Below are 21,226 nucleotides of genomic sequence, written 5' to 3'. Positions count from 1 at the left end.
TCCTTTGCCATGATAGGGATTTTAAAATCCAGCTGACTGACAAGTGAGAAGTAATGGTCTTTATTCTGGTCAACATGTTTATGAGTAGTGCTCTTGCAGTAAATTATGCTCAGTGACACTTCAGTATGAGAGTATCAGGTGTCTGGCTGACACACATCCTCATTTGGCATTTCATTTCGCCTCATTATTCTGTCTCACTCTGACAGACGCGGACTCATCCTCCCTCTTGCTAAAACACGGGGGCATAGTTCAAATAGGGCTGAAGCATAATTTTGTTCCAGATTCATAACTGTAAGCCAGACTTTTACTGTCACATTGTGTGAATGTATGAATGTGTGAGGGTGAAGCAGAGCATTGTTGGAAAACTGCGAGTCTGTTAACCTTTCCTATATGAATAAAGCACCATCCGTAGAAAATGTCTTGTTGCTGCAGCAGTCACCTAAACCTTTAATGTCAGGGCTCTGAATCCCCCTGGGAAATCCGATAAAGCAGATCGAGTGCAGATGGGTGGAATAATACAGTGATTCAGCTGCAAGCTTCATGCGTGGCCAACCTGCAGCGATGAAGTCCCATCACTATCCGCTGTGCTCTTAAAGCCGAGCACCAGTGTCTCTCTGCTCCTGGCCCGTGCAGTACCGCCTCATCGCCTCACTCCTCTCCTATGACTGACAACCACTCTGAGTGTCTCTTGAGCTCTTACTACAAGCACACCACTGCTTTAGAGTCCATTAAAAGCATTTTGTCTTTTTTTTTATCTTGAATGGTTTTAAAATGGAAATTAATCTTAGTTTCTGCAGATTCCACTGATTGTAAAATTATGGCACAATAACCTTTCCCCTTGAAATAAACATAGAAAGATATCTGGTGAGAAAGATGTTAATATTTATGTGACTGAAAGAAATCATTCAGGCTTCTGTTATAAAATCAAAGACTTACTGTAAGTACTAATGATATATGTATAATAATGTATAGGAATCGGGTGCATTTGAGTGCGTTTAGTGCGAGTATTTTCTGGGACATTGTTAATCTGGTTCATGGTCAGTGAATTAACCCACTCTGGCAGCTGTGCATTGATTCATCTGAAATGAAGTCTCTGTTACGTACTTGCATAGTTGTTACATAGTTCATTTTGGATCTTTGTGATCCTTAACTCATGAACTGTTTACCAGTCTTATAAGAAAGTAAAAGTCATTGATTAAGGTTTTGTTTATCATGGTTTTCCCACAAAATAAGTGAAAAAAGAAGGGTCTGAAGCACATCTATTCTTACTTCCTCAATGACAAGTTCTGTATCAGGCCTTGTGCCCCGCCCACCACCTGCTTGCTCCAGGTGGACAGGTGAAAGAGCAGAGAGTATCAGACTCAGATGAGGAGTCTGTTGAGACCAGAACCAGAGACTAGCAGACGGATCAGAACGGTTTGTGTAGTTAGCATCTTTTATTTGTTTATGTTGTTTGTTAGCAGTGGCTGACACAGTGTTAGTGGTCGTGCTAATGCTAACTTTATGTCGCTATACTGACAAGGTTTCAGGTTTATTTAGCCCCGCCCCTCGTCCCAGACATCCCAGGTTATGCAGACAGTTTGAACAGCAGGTTGGAGCAACAAAAACATTTCTCTCCAACAGTAATCTGTAAAGAGCTGCTCAGACACAGCGGTCGGCTGAGGTGTCATCCATCACTGTAAAAGAATTGACTTGGCCGCATCACTCCTGTGCAGCTTCACTGAGGTGTCTAAAAGAAACTTTTAATTGATAGTCCCGTCAGGATACATCAGCTGATCGACCTGACTCAAAGACAACAGGTGTCAGTCGGTTCACCTGGTTTTACTTTAGTAAATGTGGCCAGATGCAGTTTGAGGAAAGATATTGTGAAGAGCAGGAGAATGTTATGCAACACAGACATGGACAAAATCAGCCAGATGGGATGTATAGCTGCCATCCTAAAGAACATACAGTAGATTGATCATGTCGTCCAAAATTTCAATTCAATATTTCAGACGAACTTTTAATGCATTTCCACTACCTCATCGTTCATTTCCCATGCATAAAAGTAAATTAAAAACCATTTCAATTGTACAACTTCTCTTCCCTATGCCAAAAAATATAAAATTAGATTGATTTCCTTTTCAAATGGAAACTCTGTTCTCTAATAAGATCTCAAAAATTACAGTGTGTGTGTGGGTCTGTGTGTGTTGTACTGAGTTGCCAGGGGCAAGTTAGATTAAAATCCCTCATAGTGTGATGTTAATGAAGCCATTATTGATGCTACAGCCCCACAGTCAACTCCATTTTTCGCCCTTTCCCCTGCTTTCATTCATTTCTCTTTCTCTTTCTCTTTCTCTCTCTTTCTCTTTCTCTTTCTCTCTCTCTTTGTGCCGACATGAATGTGATCATCAGATACACAGAACTCACAGAGAGCAGTCTGAATGATGCTGGACTCTCACAGTACAGACTGGTACACATCTTTCAAGTTTCTTTACATGATCTGCTTTTGTGACACAGACATTTAGGTCCATCTATCTTCACAATATAATATATTGGTCTTGTACTGTGTAGCACTGATCATGTTTACTAAACTTAAATGCACACTCTATAACTTCTGCCACTAGGAGTCTCTCAATCAAAACAAAAAGAAAAGATGCCGTTTGGTGATGTTGTGAAGCAGCATGGGATCATGGGAGTTGTTGTCTTCACCATCATTGCCATCTCAGTTTGGATTCCTTCAGTGTCGTTCAGGAGGTTTTTACCTGGAGCTGAATTATCCACAGAGGTCTCCTCCTCTCCTGAACAAACAGACCAGGGGATTAAAACCAGTAGAAACTCTGAATAAAGCAGTTTCACATTTAAAGTCAGGGATTCACTGACGCAGTTCAGTGGACACAGGACGTCTTGGAGGAGCTGGGAGCTGAGCTGTCTAACATTTACTTGGCTTTTTTCTCTGATAACTTAAAGGGATAGTTCAGGGTTTTTTGGTTTTTTTTTTACGTGGTGTTGTGTGAGTTGGTCAAATGTAGGTGGTACAGTAGTTTATGATGAGCACAGTCACAGTTAGGAAAGCTGACCGGGGCACCGGCAGAGTGGCAGAATGCACCTGCAGAGTGCACTGTATTACTCCGCAGCCGCAGATCACCTGAGTGAATCAGAAAGCGGCGTAATACAGTGCACTCCGTAGGTGCACTTGTACATAGGAATCCGGTAGTGCCAAAAAAAGTGCTGTTTTCACAGAAAGATAACCCGCTGAAAGTATTCTACATGAAGTTAAACTGATATTTGATTGTTTCTTTGGACGTCTAAAACATGCTTTTTCTAATGGCCTCGTGCACAGCAAAACATTGCTCTGCTGCTCTGCCGGTGCACCCGGTCAGCTTTCCTAACTGGGACCGTGCACAACATAATCTACTGTAGGTAATGTACCAACTACATATGACTACCTCACACAACCCCACGTCAAAAACCCCCAACTATCCCCTTAAGATCCAGACGTCCGATGACTAAAATCCTTCCTCTGGTTAAAATACAGAGTTAAAAACGACCAAATTGTAAAATATTTATCTTAAAAATGTGGCTTAAAACTGGATAAAAAGGAAAAACATGACACTGACGCATACACATAGGGGTTATGACGTCACTGACAGGCAACCAAATGAAACGTACCGTTACCATGATTAAAATCACAGATCTCCACAGGTTTGGAAACATTGGGGATAATGTAAGTACACAACTCAACAACATTTATAACATAGGTCTCATCATCTTTAGACATTTTAATGTGGTAAAGTTACATATTTTAACTTTAGAATATAATTTCCCACAGGAATTCATCCATCACATACACATTCCCATTCATTAGCTATTTCTAAAATGCATTTCTCTATGCTTTTTTCTCAACTTATTCCCAGGACTCAAGAATGAACTTTCAAAGGTGAAGAAGCATCATGAAAAATGCTGTGATTACATGTTATTAAATTTTTTTTAATGCCTAATAACTGAGTTACTTCTCAGACTCTTAAAGACCCATAAATACCCTGTTCTTAGCTCCGCATCCAACTAGTCAGCAGAGAGCTCCATGCAACCTCCAAAAGCAGAAAAAAAGGAGAATATTTTTTACTTTTAGCATCAGTCTCTCATGGGAAAATGGGAAAGAGGCAAAAGTAAGTGAAACAAGTCTTGAAGCACAACATTAAAATCCCCCTGTGGCTGCATCTGTATCAAGGCTTGTTGAATATTCATTGATGTGGAAGATTTTACAGATGACACAGGAGGCTTTTTTGTTTTCAGAGTGGATGCGCTTCATGTTACAGTTTGATAAGAACTGTATGAACAAGTGCAAGTTCTCGCATATGTGCAGTAATTTACCCAGTGTTTTATCCTGCTGCTCTGCACGGTAAACAATAGGATTATGCTGAGTTCATCTGTGCCACATGGACAGACTTGTGGATGTGATGATAGTTGTCCATGACCTAAATCTGACTCAACACAGGGCTTTCATCTTGTTGGAGGACAGGTTTATGATTAACTGTGTTTGTAAGCAGCAACAAAAAAGAGAAGGATTGGTTTATTCCCTTTACTTTCTGTTTATTTGTGTTGTTTAATGCTAATTCCCCTTTATTTCTATTGTAATCTGTATTAGCATGTGACCAATGCTCCCCCCTCCTCACTATATAGGGGTAGTGCAGCAGTTGTCTAAGTGCCTGCTAGTTTTAACTCCACGTAAAAAACAAGATATGCCATCTGTCTATGTTTTAAGTGCTTTACGGTATCACTGTAAATACATATGCGTACATTAGACTGCAAAAACTCAAAATTAAAATGCTGAGGATGAACTGTGTCACTCTTCTAACACAATTAAAACTTTTAAAACATGAAGCATGTTTTCAGTTTGTGTCATTATAATGAGAATGAAATCTTGGCAGGGTTATTGTGTTAATAATGGGATAGTTGGATAAATGACGTTCTCATCAGGGCGTTATACTTGATAATGTTGCTGCCATTAGCTACAAATCAGATACAAATTAAAGGTCCTTTACACTTTTCCCTTGTTTTGTTTGAAGTGTTGATCCATAAGAAGATATATTTGTAGTTTTAAGAATCAGAAACGTCAAAAACCATCTCAATGTAGTTTTACATCTCCTCTCTCAGGCTTCTCTCTGGAGCTCTAGTAACAACAGGCCAATCAGAAGAGAGGAGGCTCTGAGCCTCTCTTCTGATTGGCTGACTGTTTTTGGTGTGGTCGAATAAAAATTTAGCAGATTTCAGGTAAACACTCAGAGAAACAAAATCCTGCAAGGGTGGATGGTGGGTCCAGGTGGGCGGGGCTTGGGGCATGGCTGGGAGTGGTGACTGTTTTGTTGTGACATCACAAAGTTCCAGAAGTCCTGTCAGCTGGTTTTAAGGCTCAGGTTCTGAATACAGGCTGTGTGCATTTCTCTGTGGACTGAGACTTTGATACTTTCACAGTATTAATATAGAACCAAGGCCTGCTTTATAATCAAACAACACATGGACATCTACCTTTATACTATATGAGACCTTTAAAGGATTAAAAATACTGGTTAGCACAGTGTTCATGCCAGCTATGGAAAAAAGCACCATCTGTGAGGTCTTTTTATAAAGATACAGTGAATTCTTTGTAATCACATTTTTGACCATTACACACAGCACTGACTCACTCCAGTTAAGGTTAGCAGGAAGAGAAAGAGTGGGAGAGAGAGAGAAAGTGAGAACAGAGAGAGAGAGAGACTGACTTTAGTAGAGGAAGAGAGAGCTATGCTTATGTGTGTTTGTGTGTTTATTCAGTGTCATATGTCAAGGAGTAAGAGTGGAGAGCTAGAGAGGGACACAAAGCTGTTAGTGAACAGATAGATTTAGATTCAGTTAGATGATTATCTCTCTCTCTCTCTCTCTCTCTCTCTCTCTCTCTCTCTAACACACAAACACATACACACACACTGATTCCTTCACCTGTGACTTCATACATCAGTGTATCCTCTACTGTCCCTGAGTGAAAATTACTACCATGAAATAGATAGTGTGTGCTTGTGTGTGTGTGTGTGTGTGTGTTTGAAAATAATGATAGTGGTTAATGGTGATGTAGTGCCCCTTGCACCCTGTAAAGTGGTGAACTGTGTGGTGATAACAAATGATGTTGGTACCGTGTGTGCATGCAGTGTGTGTGTGATCCAGGTATTACTCATGTTGTGGGGGCCTACTTCTGTTTACACACTCACATCATGGGGCCTTGTCTTCCTTATGGGGACAAAAAACCGGCCTCATAATGGAAATCATTAAATTCTAAGGTGATGACATGTTTTGAGGTTAAGGTCAGGTTTAATTGATACTAGAGCTAAAGCATAATTACTATACTTGTGACGCTTGGCTGCTTTGTGGGAACCAAAATATGTTTAAATGGCTGTTTGAGGGTTGAGATTTGGTTTCAGGGTTAGAGGGTTGGGGTTAGGCCTTCAGTTATGATGGTTAAGGTTAGAGTAAGGGGCCAGGGAATGGGTGTTTGTCTGTCAGAGAGGCCAGAGGTTAGTGTTGCATTTCTGCTACAACTCAGAAACTTGTATGTGTTGCTAAGAAATGATTTCACTCTCACCTTTTGAAAAAATATATAAAAAAAAAAAAATCCACTTCATGTACAGTGGAGCTGAAAAAAGTTGTGAAAGAAAGAAACACTAGAACACAGAACACTATGTTAGTCGCCATCTTTGGTATATATATGGCATTTGTAAAATATGCAAATGTCCCTAATGCAGGACTGATAAAGAACTTATCTTATGTAGCTTTTGTTACGTAGGCTGAAGATTGGTTGTTATACATATATATATATATATATATATATATATATATATATATATATATATATATGTATATATATATATATATATATATATGTATATATATATATATACAACAGTGACATCATATATGACAGTGTTAGCACGTTTGGCTCCTTTCAGTCAGAGAAGAGAAGTCGGTCTCTCTCCTAACAGGCTGAACAGTTATGAAATGTATCCCATGACAGAAAAGCTTGCCACTTATCATATGTCAGTGCCACACAGCAGCTGCTCTGGTCATGGTTTCACCTGTCAGTCTGTGAGTTGTTGAAAATGCAAAATGACACTAAGAAATCTCTGTCTCTCTCTCCTGTAGTTGTGGCAGCGGAGCCGCTGCTCCGAGGCCTGAAGAAACTCCCCGAAGACATCGACTGGTCGTACTCAGGTCTGTAAGAGCCACTCGTTATGGTTTTGATTTCTTGTCCTTGTAATTGTGAAAGACGTTCAAGTGTCATGTGATGTAAGCTCTTTGCCACACCAGATTACACAGATTTACAGTGTTTTCAGTGGAGGTGTTATTGTGACAGGAGGTGGAAATTTTTGGGAGTGCCCAACAGAGAAAAAGGCAGCAACAGGCCTTTGTAGTGAGTGAAAGAATAAACCCAGAATAAAAGAAATCAGTCAGTAGAAAACTAAAACTACTAAAATTGCAAAATCATATCATTGCTGGTGTGACTGGTAGTATCTTATCTTCGTCATCTGCTACAGTCACATAGTACATCATACAGGTATTTAGCTGAGACTTTAAATAAAGATGCACAAAGCCTCTGTGACATCACCCACAGGTTTCTAAAGAGCAGTTTTGAAGCTCAGAGCGAGCTGCTCCGCCGTTGCCATCTTGCCAACTTGCCAGTGCCTGACTCTGCCCCTAACTCCTGGTTAATCTAAAAATGGGCAAAGAGGAGGGGCGTGTGGAACTAAGACTTGGGTGAATGCCGGTTTGTGGCAGACATACTCACACTCACCCACCTGTCACTCAAATTGGCCATGCCCTCAGTTATTCAGAATGTTAAGCCTGAATAAAATTGAAATAGTTGGGTTATATAAAAATTGACTCCCCTAACAGTTGTCATGAAGGAGGAAATTAGCTGTAGAGACCAAAACTGTTTTTGTACCAGGCTGTAAACATGTTTGTTTCTGCTGTAAAGTTGGACATTTTAACATGGGAGTCTATGGGGATTGACTCACTTTATAATAATAAAGAAGCAATATAACATAGGTAGAATAAAATAACACTGCTGTACACTGCAAACAGAACTGTTTCTCTGGGTTCTTCAATAACTCAAATTTGATTTAACCATCAATCAGTGACGGGAAGCTTAAGTTGGAAAGTCTGTGTCGTTCTGCTTACCTTTCAAAGCCATACAGACACTTCCTGAGGCAGACAATACAGGAGACAGCTACATCAGACTGTTAAATATCAGTCTGAATATCACATGAGCCGAAGGATTTATCCATTAACATCTCCTGTGGGAGAGCCTTGATCTGCCTCAGACCATATGGTTAGGCGACATCAGCTAACTCAGCACTGAGCCCCTGCTGCGCTAAGCTGTGGTCCCACAGAAACAAAGACAGTAATGGTCCCAGAGGGAGACATTAGCTCCTTACTGATCAGGGGGGAATCAGGACAAGCGATCAAGCTCAACAGGTCGCCAGTGAGCTAAACACAGAGCTGCTAAACCTGTTAACCTGCACCCAAATGGATAGCTGGTGATAACTGACACGTGTCATTTGAGTCGCATAATATGATGCAATACAAAGTATAAAATACAACTTCCTTTAGAATGACTGTGAAGCAGAACAGCAGCTTATTGGCTGCGAGGCTGTTGATAATGGTTTGTTCACTTTTAGCTGCAGCTGATGCATTAAACCTGTAGTGAATAAAAACAGATTGATAAAGGTCTCAGTTATAGAGACCCAGTAATTATAGTAACTTTAGGACACTGTACATTTTTATTAATCATGTACATCATTACAGTAATAGCCACAACATGTTAAATGCTTAAACATCAACTACATAAAAACAAGGTCACTGCAGTCTATACCAGATCTTTCGACAGCAGCCATCTGACCACAGAGCTGCTCAAAGTGCAAGATGGTGGTCAACCAAACTTTCTACCATATCAGAGATTCATCAGTTTTCCAACAGTCAGATATTTAATCATTCGGGCAATTAGCTCAGACGGTTACTGAAATCGCGCCCCCCCCTCACCCCCTCACCTCCTCACCCTAAACTGACCGTCAAATGACAGCCGATCTGGTGGAGATTCAGCAGGATTCTATAATTAGTTGGGGGTGAGAGAATGGTGCTTAATCTGTATGTGTGTCGGCTCCCATAACATGACTGCTAGTGAGATTTTGAGCAGGCAGTTGGTAACACTGTTCTCTCGTACACTACATCCAGCTCTCAGGAGCCGCGCCTTTGCAAAGACGCACAGCCAATGTCACTCCGTCACTCGAACGAACAGGAGCCAAAATGCAAAAAAGGAAATGATGCGTGAGACGTGATAAACACTATGTATTTATTTTCTTTCATTTACCTGAAAGATTCTTTTTTTGGTCATCATTCCTTCACCCATATTTCTAAAAATCCCCACAAAACCATCCCTGAACAATTAATTTTAATTAGTTTAAGTAATTATTTGGGCATTTGTAAGCCTTTATTTGATAGCACAGTGTAGAGTGACAGGAAACTGAGACCAGGGGAATGACATGCAGCAAAGAGCCCGGACAGTTGGGAGTTGTTGAAATATTATTGAAATCACAATACAGCAAATGCAATGTCCAAATCGAAGGGGTGCAGTTTTTTTGATAAAGATAATATGTGTCACAGCAGACGATAAATGAAGCGTCGTGGTGCTACAGGCCTGCAAATGATTTTCTCCAGATGTAAAGGATCATGCTCGTCCGTTCCAGCTGAAACTGTGACTCATATCACAATCGCAATATCTCCTAAAATAATCGCTATATGATTTATTCGCTTATCATTGAGCCCAACTGAAGGAACCTTCTGCTGGACTGACACAGACACGTGACTTCAGCTCTTGTCAAACTTTCTTCAGGGACGTCTGCTCAATGTGCTTTGGAAGAGCAGATTTATTATTCTTCATTTATTATTCATTCATCAGTCATTATATAGTCCTTACATTCTTGTACTTACATTGAGTAAGTATGAAATAAGCTCACTGTATTAAAATCAATTAAAATGAAACATGTAACCCCAAACAGAATCGAGTTAGTGCAACAACTGTGATTACATGAACTTAATCGCTTTTCATGGGTCTGAACATCCATTTAAATAAAGTATTTGCACACAGCGTTGAATGTGAGAATGCAATGACTTGAGCCACACACACACACACACACACACACACACACACACACACACAAAGTGCAGCCGTGAGATTTAGTTTATCTGACTTATTCCCGCTCACATTTGACAAAGCAGCATGAATATCAATAGATTCACACGTATTACCATCCTGCAGATTGTTTTCTTCCCCTCTGTCAAATCTTACAATCAAGTCTGAGGCCTGTACACACACACAAACACACACACACACACTCAAAGTGTAATAGATTTTCTTGTGTGATACACAGGAATGGTCATGAATGATGAAAAGCCTGTGGAGATCCATCGTTGTCTTCCATTTGTAATATTAGTTTTTCTTTCTTTCTTTTCTTTCTTTCTTTCTTATTAAATTCTGTGCTTCTCATTTTTCACTCTGTTGGGTTTCTTAGTTCATCATCACAACTGAAGGCAACTCAGTGGCAGTTCATTTGGATTCACTGTAACTTTAGCCATTCTGCGGTGTGTGTGTATGTGTGTGTGTGTACATAGTCTTGTTTTTCCTGACCAGGTCTGTTTCTTGCCTTGCGCTGTGCACTGAGCCGTGAGTAAAAAGCATTAACATTTGAAAGAAACGCACTTCATTGTGAGGCTGTGCGCACAGCTTTTTAGTTAGGTCAGAAGTAGGGGGGGGACAAAAGGAAAATAAAGGCAAATAAAAGAAAGAGGGGGGCAGGAGAGTGAGAGGGTGACTGACGAAGGGAAGGAGAGCTGAATAAAAAGAAGAGCTGTGCTGAAAGGACAAGAGGGGCAGAGGAGGAAAGTTTAAAATCAGGTTACATCAAAATTGCAATCCACTTCTTCAAGTAGCTTACATTACACATCTGTGCCTGCTTGGTTTATTTTTAACAACAGGTTTAAACTTTTAGGTAACTAAAACATAATTACTTATATCAGTTTGTTATATGTTAAAATTAGTGGCAGGGCACAGTGACAGTAAACTCACAATACAAAGTGATTACAGAGGTATAATATTGATTAGTTACGTTCATGCTCATAGTTTCTTTGAGCCCGTTGTTTATTTCCAGAACAGTTCATGATCTAATGTGTTAAACCGAGAGGACTGGCAGTTTGGGTGATTGTGAAACTGTTGAGGATGAGACCCGTGTGGCATATGCGCCTGCAGGCGGCCCGCCAGTCTGTGAAGTTATAATCTGTGGGATTTCGGTCCTGGTTGCTTTTGGCAACACTTGTGATGACTGCGGAAATTGCAAGTGCAGTTTGATACTACATGTCCCAGAATTCTGGGGGGTATAAAACACTTGTTGAGCAGCTTCTTTATCAGAAGTGCAACAGAAAAAAGCAATCAGTGAGTCTGTTACAGTGCAGCCAAACAAACACACATTGATGTAATAATTTTCTCAGTAATTTGAACCATGAACTGGTTTCATGCTGCAGATGTTTTTTTGTTTTTTTTTGTAGTTGGAGGCATGCAGCCTTTCTGCCTGCAGCTCACTGTGGCTGCCGACCTCCTCTTATTACTCACTACATAGTTATTATATATATATATAATGTGGTAAAATGATCAGGTCTTGTTTTGAAGACACATTTTAGATTGACGATTGCTGTCAGCACTGATCTCTGTGACGAATGCAGCTTATTTTCTGTGGCTGCTTCACAATAAACCACCTCATATTCTGTCTGTCAAATGGTTTTAATGTAAACTAGCAGCAGCAGCAGGAATGTTTGGTTTGCATTAGCAGTAACTTAATCCAGCTCTGGTACAGTGTCAGGAGAGAGAGTTGTAACGGTGAGGCTGAAATAAAATTACACACTAACATCCCTTGTGTGTGAAGGCAATTTGAACCCCAGGCAGGAATGACCACTAACAATAGAAACTAGTACATACAGAGAAAATTATGAATGTAAACATGTTGAATGATGTAATACATACATAGTAAAGCTTTGATTTCATGAAAACCTTAAAGATTATCTCTGTAAAAAAAATGATTTAAGATGTTCAATTGGAATTTGCTGCATTTGAAATCATATCAGTCAGGTTCATGAGTGTTGTGACTATTTTCTGAGTGATCCAATAAAAATATATCAGATTTCAGCACTCAAAACTGGGCGGGGCTTGGGGCATGACTGAGGGCTTTGTTGTGACATCACAATGTCACAGAAGTCCTGATGGCTGGTTTTAAGGCTCAGTTTCTGAATACAGGCTGTGTGCATTTCTCTGTGGACTGAGCGCTTTGATACTTTCACAGTATTAATATAGAACCTAGACCTGCTTTATAATCAAACTACACATGGACATCTACCTTTAGACTATATGAGACCCTTTCAATTTGATCACTTATGCTTATGGCAGCTTGCTTTCTTTATTTTGGGCTTAAACTCAGTCGAAATTTAAATCTTGGTAGCTTTAAAATGTGTTCAGAAGTATTAACAATAAACCTGCAGGTACACTCTGTATATGTGTGTTTGTGCATGAAAGATTCCCCTTTCTCCTCCATTCTTCTCTGCTTTGTCTCTAGGGGGGGTCCCTGGGATCCTTCTGCCTGGAAGACACCCCCTAGGGCCCCATCTGTTATGTGTGTGTATGGGTGTGTGCGTGTGTATGCGTGTGTGCATGTTGGTGTGTAATTGTGTGCTCTGATAACCCAGAGTTTCCTTTTCAAGCCAAATGCAATGAGACTCAAAACACTTCTCAAAGGATAATATTCAAATTACACAGACTCACAAACACTACTGAGATCCTTTACCATCACTACTACTTATAATTAACATCCATCAAAATAATTTAGGGGTTTCTTTCTCTTATTTTGAGTGGTATTAGAGCGCCATTATAAACCATTTACCTCGGAACAACTTCAATATGAAGCAGCAGAACAGTCGAGATTACAGATTGAATACCACCTAGAATTAAATGCAGAGGGAGCAAATTTATTCATGCCCTCCACTGCAACAGTAATATCTGTTTTAAGAGCAAGACATAAGAAAAGAATATAATTTTATCAAAATGTTGGATTCATTACTGATTAAGTTGAGTATGTTTTGTTCACCCTCTTTTTTTCTGTACCTCTGTATCTGTGTCTCTCCCTCTCCTCTCTGTGTCTGTCTCTCTGTCTCTTCTCTCTTCTTGATCCAACTAAGTCATAGCCGGAGGGCATGCAGGCTTCAGTACTCCCCTAGTGCTTTGTCTGGAGAACACACACACACACACACACACACACACACACACACACACAGAGACACACAGACTGATTTTGAAAATGAATACATCTTCCTGTCCGCATGAATTCATAAGACTCTGTCGTTAAACCATTCCTTTATGTTGTCTGTATGTTGTGAGTCCGATCACACCCTGGATGAAATGGTGCAGTAGTCTCCTTGAAACATGCGTGTCTCTCCTCAGCGTTCGTACGGGCAGCTTGTCCTCATGCACCACCATCATTAGGATTAGGCTGATATGGATAACATGAGAGGCTGCGTGATGGCTCCGTCTAATACCCCAGAAGAAATCTTTATGTAAAATTCACACTCATCATGGTAATACAAATTTGGGTCAGTGTGCGAGTGCGAACAGTTCACACACTCATTTCTATGTTTAAGTGTACCTGTCATTTTTGAAATTAAAGGGGAGATAACATCAACAAAAGAGTCATTTTCAAGACGCAAAAGGCTCCAGCAGGTTGATCAGCAAAGAGGGCAAAACACAATATCACGCATCATGGCAACAAAACAACTGTATTTGTCATATACATGAGTAGATGACTTTGTAACATGGAAAAACATAAATCTCCTGTTTATTCACAATCACTGATACAGACAATAAAATGATTGTTGCTATGACAACTTCAAAGAGCTGTCGAATCCAGTCTCATAGTTCTGTGCAACACCATGCAGTGTTTCGGTGTCTGAGAAGCCTTCACGCTCGTGGACTGATCACTCGAACGGTCATGTGTCGACCATATTTTATCTCGTCAGTGGAGCCTGAAGCAACGTGCTCCCACCAACATGAGCCCCTTGATTTCTTTTTTTTTTTTAGATGCAGTTCTGTTTTCAGTATGAAGGCCTGCTAAAATTTTTCACACAGACTGACACCTTATCTGTGGTAACTAGGTTAAAAAAATATGCTAACACTTAAACATGGTATGAAAAGTAGGTTTGGGCGATATCCAAAATTTGAAGGTCCCATATTTTACACGTCTCCGGTGTTTATTGGAAGTGTTGATCCATAAGAAGATATATTTGTGGTTTTAAGAACCAAAAACCATCTCAACGTAGTTCTACATCTCCTTCTCAGGCTTTTCTCTGGAGCTCTAGTAACAACAGGTCGGTGAGCCGCTCTGGGTTTCTCTTCTGAGGCAAACTGCAAAAAACAAAAAGTCGCTCATGGAGGGAAATACTGTGATGTATCAATCTTATCAAATATGGGCCGAAAGCTGATGAGAAGTAATTACAGGTGATTAGCATAATCCTGGCAGTGAGAGTGTGAATTTTATTTTATTTGAGATTTTACTAAACCCGCTTGGCTTGGCAAATTGAGACAAAAAGAGCACAACTTAAAGCTGCACTAAGCAATATTTTATGATAACAATGGATCAAATTTGTGTAATGAGAAAGGAGTTGCTTTTAGTGATGAACCCAAAGAGAATTATCACCCGACACCACAGTTCCCCTTAACTCTGCAAAGCATTTTAGGCTACGTCCACTACTAGGAACAAGGAACAGCAAAGACAGGTGTAATGTCAAAATGCAGAATTTAACTGAACAACAGCTGCTAGCAAAGACTGCAACGTCAGTAACACTTGTATTCACCACTGGTAGTGGAAACTGATAAAACCCCGTGAGGGAGCAACCGCGGGTGTGTACATCATCGTTTCCAAAGGTCTCAGTTTTCGCCCGTGCAGACTACAACAGTTTTCAAACTAAAATGGGGCCAGTATCATTTCTTTCCAAAAGTCTACGTTTTCGGTGCTCGGAAACTCCGGAGTAGTGTGGACGGCACATCAACGTAGCAAAAGAGATCTGTGATTTTCAGCTAATTGTTTTGGTTCTACTGGCTGTAACTTTACTGTAGTGGTTCAGTCCCACCCCTCTCATCATCAGCTCTGGTTGAAAGCTCTGATGAATCAACTGGACAGACGGACTTAGTGACTAGCTGGTGAATATTGTAGCTTTAGCAGCTGAAGACCAAGATATTTTCCTCAAAAGTAGGTAAAGTGAAGCCAAAAGAAGAGAGAATGTTGCAGTCATCAGGAGGCCAGAAACGTGACTCCACATGAACCATAATGTTGCTCTGTCCCTGCAGGATGTAAGAATAGGCTACTCTTTGCAGACACGTTCCTTATAACAAAGTGACAATATGTCAGTGTTGTGTTCTCAGCTTTTGCCCAGGTCCCAAGTGGCCAAAGAAAGACCTCAAAACAAATCAGTGAATACTGCTTTACTGTCAGATCCTATGTGCGATAGCCAGATAACTACAACCGTTGGCACTGCTGACTCCTAATGGACTTCACAAATCATGAGGACAGATTTTGTTTTCAAGTGTTATCAATCTGCCGGCCAGAAAATGAAACCCCTGCCAATTTTGGATGATTAATTTGTTTATCATACTCACAATAATGCTCTGTGATTAGCGAACATACACAGCGTCAGTGTCCTGCAGTCATTTGAAAGTCAGATCAGTCTTCATCCTTGCATGTGTATAATGCAGTTTATTTGAATACATATTTATTGTGTTATTTATCAGTGGGTATCTGCTGGAAGCCGTCGACCTGAATAGGTTGTAATCCTCGTAGGATTAAGGATAAGTGTGCGTCCCCACGTCTTTGTTGTTCTGTCATTACCACATTATTAATAAGGGGTTTTAGAGTCCCATCATGGTCTAAAGGCTGTTGCAGAGGCTTTTACACTGCGACAAGCAGAGAACACTGAAGCTTTGATCCCAGTTATTTGAGTGTCTCTGAGCCAGCCTTCTCTCGTCTCATGCGTCTGTTGTCTCTTTTTCTGTGTTCATGCGAGTGTTCACCACCCACCACGTTCTCAACTGCTCTCTTAGTCACCAAATACTTTAGGCTGGCTGCTCTTCTGCTCCAGTTGTTGCTCAGCCTGTGTGGCTGCTCCTGGAGCCTTGTAATGATGCAGAGGTGTGTGTGTGTGTGTGTGTGTGTATGTTTCTTTATTCACAAATACACACTCTGCGCTCCCCAGATTCTGTCCTTGCTTGTGCCAGTGTGTAGCTGGTGTAATGAGTTCAGTGGCTGTAATCCCCCCGACCATCAGAGGTAACTGTGAAGTGTGAGGACTTCAATAGGAAAACTGTTTGTTGATTTACTAACTTAATAAATATAATAATAATGATGATGTAGGAAGAGCAAAAACGTCTGTATGACTGTACTTTGTATTTATGATTTCCTGTTTTATTTTGAAATTGTTTTCCTTGCCTCCCTTATGTATTTAATGTCGGCCTCTCACATTCTTGCTCAGTTCAGTTCGCTGCCTCCTGTTTGCTGCTGGAGAACGTGTCATTGAACGTCTGCACTGTCTGCATGAAGCAAGACTAAAAACCGATGATAAGATTAAACATGTTTAATTTTTTCAGAACGCTAAGACGAAAAATAGACTGACGCAAAACAATCGAGATGACAGGAGTGCGACGCAGCTCTCACATTGGAAACGACAGTGAAGTCTCTTGAAAAGTGATTTAGTGTGAGACCAACATAACGGTCACAGCTTGGCAGACTGGACTCTTAAGTTATACAAACGCAGGCAGGAGTAGGAAGCACTGAAGAAGCACTAAAAAGTACTAAAAAAGCAGGGACTTTTTCAAGTAAGTTTTATTTTTGTTCTTAACTTTCATTTTATACATTTAGCTAAACATTAAAATCTGTTCAGAGCCTCTCCCAGTGTTTAATATTTAACTGAGCTGCTCCATGCAGAGAGTCTCGTCCCGGTCGCGTCTCGCTCCAGAGACTTTTTCATGTTCATGTCTAGACGGAGTCATCAGAGATCACATGAAGAGCATACGGGGGGACTCTGATTCATACCCTGAGTCTTTTTTTTTTTTTTTTAATCTTCTTTTTCTTTTTGAATAATCTGACAGGTCTGATTGTCAGATACGGCGGCTGCTGACAGTCCGTCATTACCATATAGTAGATCTCACTGAATGAGTGATGTGCGAGTGTGTGTGTGTAGTCCTTTCTCTGCCATACATAATAGATTCATTTAGTAGCTTAGATCTTGTCAGCTTCAGGCTTTCTCCATTATGTCATTGTGTGTGTGTGTGTGTGTGTGTGTGTGTGTGTGTGTGTGTGTGTGTGTGTGTGTGTGTGAATACATTCAGAGACATTGATTCCGCAGACTAAAGATGACTGAAGTCTCCTTTCACAGAGAGGAACAATTCTGATTTCTGTGCTCAGGCTCAGGCTGCGTTATAATCAAAGAGTTTTACTGATTGAAACACATCACACCAGCTATGACAGAACAGTTGTTCTTCAACAGTGAAATTCACCATTGAATGTGAACACAGTGATTTATTCTCTCTGCTAAGAAACAAACTGTTGTGACTTTTATATAAGTTTGCACACCGACTGTGCTGTATTCAACAGTTTTAAAGCGAACCCTACCAGTAGTTACACAGAGATATGCTGCATGTAGCATGATCTGTCAAATGAATTGAGATGATGTCGGTGTAATTTCAAAAATAAAACAACAGCAAAATAAGATTATTTCCCATCAGCCTTCTCCACATCAGCGGCAGTTGAGAAAGGAGACGGTGCACTTCCTGTATGTGTCGTGTGGGTTTCTACACCTCTCCGCCCCTTTAGGAGACCAGCAGCAGGTCTGAGTTTTTTCACTCTAATGGGAGAAGTGAACCTGATCACAGATTGTGATTCTTTTGCCCCATAGTCAGTGAAATAAATGTTAGACACAATTTTCACAAGCCACGGATCTCCCAAACATTCTGACACTAAAATGTCATTTTTCAGACAAATCAGGAGAAAATCTGATTCGAGACCTGTCTCAGTAACACACTCTGAGATCTGGCAACACAGATCTCTCTTCTCTCTGTTGGTTCTGATTCTGGTTACACTGCTGCCAATGTCACTTTTCAACCAGGTAAACAGAAGCTTGAGGGACTTGAGGGATAATACTATTGTTGTCACTATTATTTCACTGTTTTTGGAGGGAAAACAGAGAATAGTATTAGACTGATATGATCTTGTACTGGGTTGATCAGATATTAGGCTGGCAGATAAAAACAAGCTGCAAAATCAGGGACAATTTTGTACTGTATCTAGTGTTGTATTCATCATAGTGTAAAAAAATACCTGCAATGAACAGGAAAAACATGTCTGTCTTTTCTTTCCCAAAGGATGCAGACAGTTAAGTCTGCATCAGGTTAGATATTAATATTAGCTGCTGTCACATTTCATAGCAGTTGCACAGGCCTGAATGAGCTAGCTGGTGCCGCTTTGCAACACCCACTTCAGAGACCTGAGGTGTATAGCATTTCATATCATTGGCGTTGCTTGTAATGCATCATTGTTGTCCACATCACTGAAGAGCAGACATTTGAAAGGGTTTTTCTATCAGCTGCTGTCTTCTATCATCAGAAAGTCTAAAAGGTTTTGCTCCATCCTCTTCCTGTTTGTTTTCCCAGGAACAACCAGAGTAACTAAGATAGCACTACCTCTAGCAAGCTAAACTGCTTGTATACTTTTTTATTCTATAGGATAAACAGTTGATTGGTTGACTTATGGATTATGAATATAAGCAGTGGTTCTAAAACAGTGTGTCTAAATTCCTAAAATGCTAAAACATTCAGGAGATAAAGGGCTCTCAGTGAGTGAAATGAGGTTAAACTATTCAGCTGCCTCTGCTTTATGCTGCCAGACAATAATGCAGATTCTGAAGCGCCACCGTGGGTTAAACTAAACCAAGAGACAGTTTTTGCTTTAATATTTGATACATATTCAGCTATTTTTGCCGGCAGTGATGCAAACAGGAGCAGACAGTCACCAAAAAAGTCAAGCCCTACATTATTCAATTTAATAATCCTGCAGGTTTTCTGAACAGTTGGCTCTCTCAGCAGCACACAACCTTTTCACACAGGGTGAAATCAGCTCTGTGTGTGTGTGTGTGTGTGTGTGTGTGTGTGTGTGTGTGTGTGTGTGTGTGTGTGTGTGTGTGTGTTTGTGTGTGTGTTTGTGTTTGGGTGTGTTTGTGCGTGTGCTGTTCCAGGGAGCTTAACTGATGTAAGCATAGGCAGGAGAGAGTGTCACTTGCTGTATATCTGCATGAAACACACATCTGTACAGTATATCAGTGCCTGCATACACACACAGACACACACACACACATTTACACTCTTTATTTTCTTCCTTTTGTCTCCTCTCTTTGTCCTCCTTGTCTTCTTCTTGTCTCATACACCTCTTCTTTTTTGTCTCATCCATTTTTTCTTTCTCCTCCTTTTGTGTCTTCTCTTGTTTTTTCTCTATCACCTCTATCACACCTCTGTCTTCCTCTTACCTTTGTGTCCCCTGCTGCTGTATCTCCGTTCCTCGCTTTGTCCTCTGTGCACTCTCCTCCCCTCTCATCTCCCCTCTCCTCCCTGGACAGCGAGGGGTGAGGTGAAATCATCGGGGTGTTGTGTTAAAAAGAGCAGCCGCATCAGGTGTAAATGGTTTCTGTCTTGACCACTTTAACAGCTGGCTGCTCCTCTGGCAGCTGCAGAGAACAAATTTTCTTCACAGAAAGTTTCCCCACTCATCTTTACTTGTTGCTGTTACAGCTTCAGTTGATAAATCAAACTGAACTAAAAATTTAACTTAAACAAATCATGATGCCAGATTAGTATCATTTCTTTCATCCACTTTACAAAGGAGCATGAATTAAATCCAAGATGGCCGAACATGAGCACGGATTTTGAGCAAACGTGTGTGTGTATATGTTCACACTCAAAGCCTGAAGTGTTAAACACAAAAGTTGAAGGAGCATCCTTATGCTGACAAGTTAGCTTAACGTTTTTAGATAAGCTGTGTTGGTTGTTAAGCTGTAAACTGCTGTTTGCCAAGTTTACACTCGACTTTTTTGTCATCGATTTTAACAAAATGAAGCCACGCCGTTGACGTCTTTGACACAGTGTCAGTTAGTTTGGCAGCAGAGTGCAAAGAGGCGGGCTGGACGGAATCACCCAGTAGAAGTTGGATGTGGAGGCTTTGTGGGTAAATCTGCCATCCAACTTCTCCGGCAGCGAGTTTGACTCAAGCAGCAACATCCAAGGCTGAAAAATGAAGCCAACATGGAGCTATCAGAAACTGTAGTTCTTGCAATGGCCGCTTGAGGCTGGCTCCAAAAGCAAGTGAATCCCCAAAATGTCCAATTTTACAGCAGAAATAAACATGTTTCAGCCTGGTAAAAGAAACCTCTACAGCTAATTTCCTCCCTCATGACGTAGTCTCAGTTCCAAACACGCCCCTCCTGTTTGCCCATTTTAATCAGGAGGCTGTGTCCATCTTGATTTTCAGTCTATGGTTTGACTAGAGGGCCATCAAAGACCTGGCTGGGGGGGGGCTCAGGAGTCCAGTGACTGGTTGTGGCTCCGGAGGAGGGACGGTTTCTGGGGCTCGACTCCCCATTAAGGGGAAGCTGCAGGGGGTGGCGGGGAGATGTCCCCAAACAGCTATTGCCCCTCCCACCCTGGCAGGGGTCGATACATCAGTGAACGGTGGCTCCAGCTGACGATCCTGCAACTGACCCAGTATGCACATGCAAAGTTTTGGGGTTCAGAGCCAACCTCAAGTGAACGTTCAGTACAGACCTAAGCCCTGCTTGAAATTCGTATTTCATTATTTCTAAAATTATCTATATAAGTTTGTTTAAAAAGATGAAGAGAAAGTTCAAGAAAGGACAAAAGAAGGAAAAATAATACTGATTATAATTTGTTATCAAATATGGCAGACTCTCTGCTGTAAAAGCCCCCCCAGATAAATTTGACAACAATAGGTACAACATCCTTACACCGGCAGCATCAACGGACCTTATTCTGGGACTTCTGTGGAAAAGCAAGTGGAACTCAGAGATATGA

The 21,226-nt window shown here is 40.8% G+C and overlaps 1 protein-coding gene across 4 annotated transcripts in view; it reads left to right on the top strand.

Moving 5' to 3' along the window:
- ptprz1b (protein tyrosine phosphatase receptor type Z1b) overlaps nucleotides 1-21,226 on the top strand; it is a 71,649-nt gene that overhangs the window by 17,926 nt on the left and 32,497 nt on the right. For all 4 annotated transcript variants that reach the window (XM_087175046.1, XM_023409974.2, XM_087175045.1 and 1 more), the window contains exon 2: nucleotides 7,153-7,221. In XM_087175046.1, coding sequence (XP_087031172.1) covers nucleotides 7,153-7,221 — 69 coding nt within the window. The remainder of the gene's footprint in view (nucleotides 1-7,152; nucleotides 7,222-21,226) is intronic.

This window comes from Seriola lalandi, unplaced genomic scaffold, assembly GCF_002814215.2.
Source record: "Seriola lalandi dorsalis isolate HSWRI2012SDOR001 ecotype SW California unplaced genomic scaffold, Sedor1 jcf7180002054410, whole genome shotgun sequence".
NCBI classification, from domain to species: domain Eukaryota; kingdom Metazoa; phylum Chordata; class Actinopteri; order Carangiformes; family Carangidae; genus Seriola; species Seriola lalandi.
The sequence above is the reverse complement of the archived record's forward strand: the minus strand, read 5'-3'. Positions and strand labels throughout refer to the sequence as shown.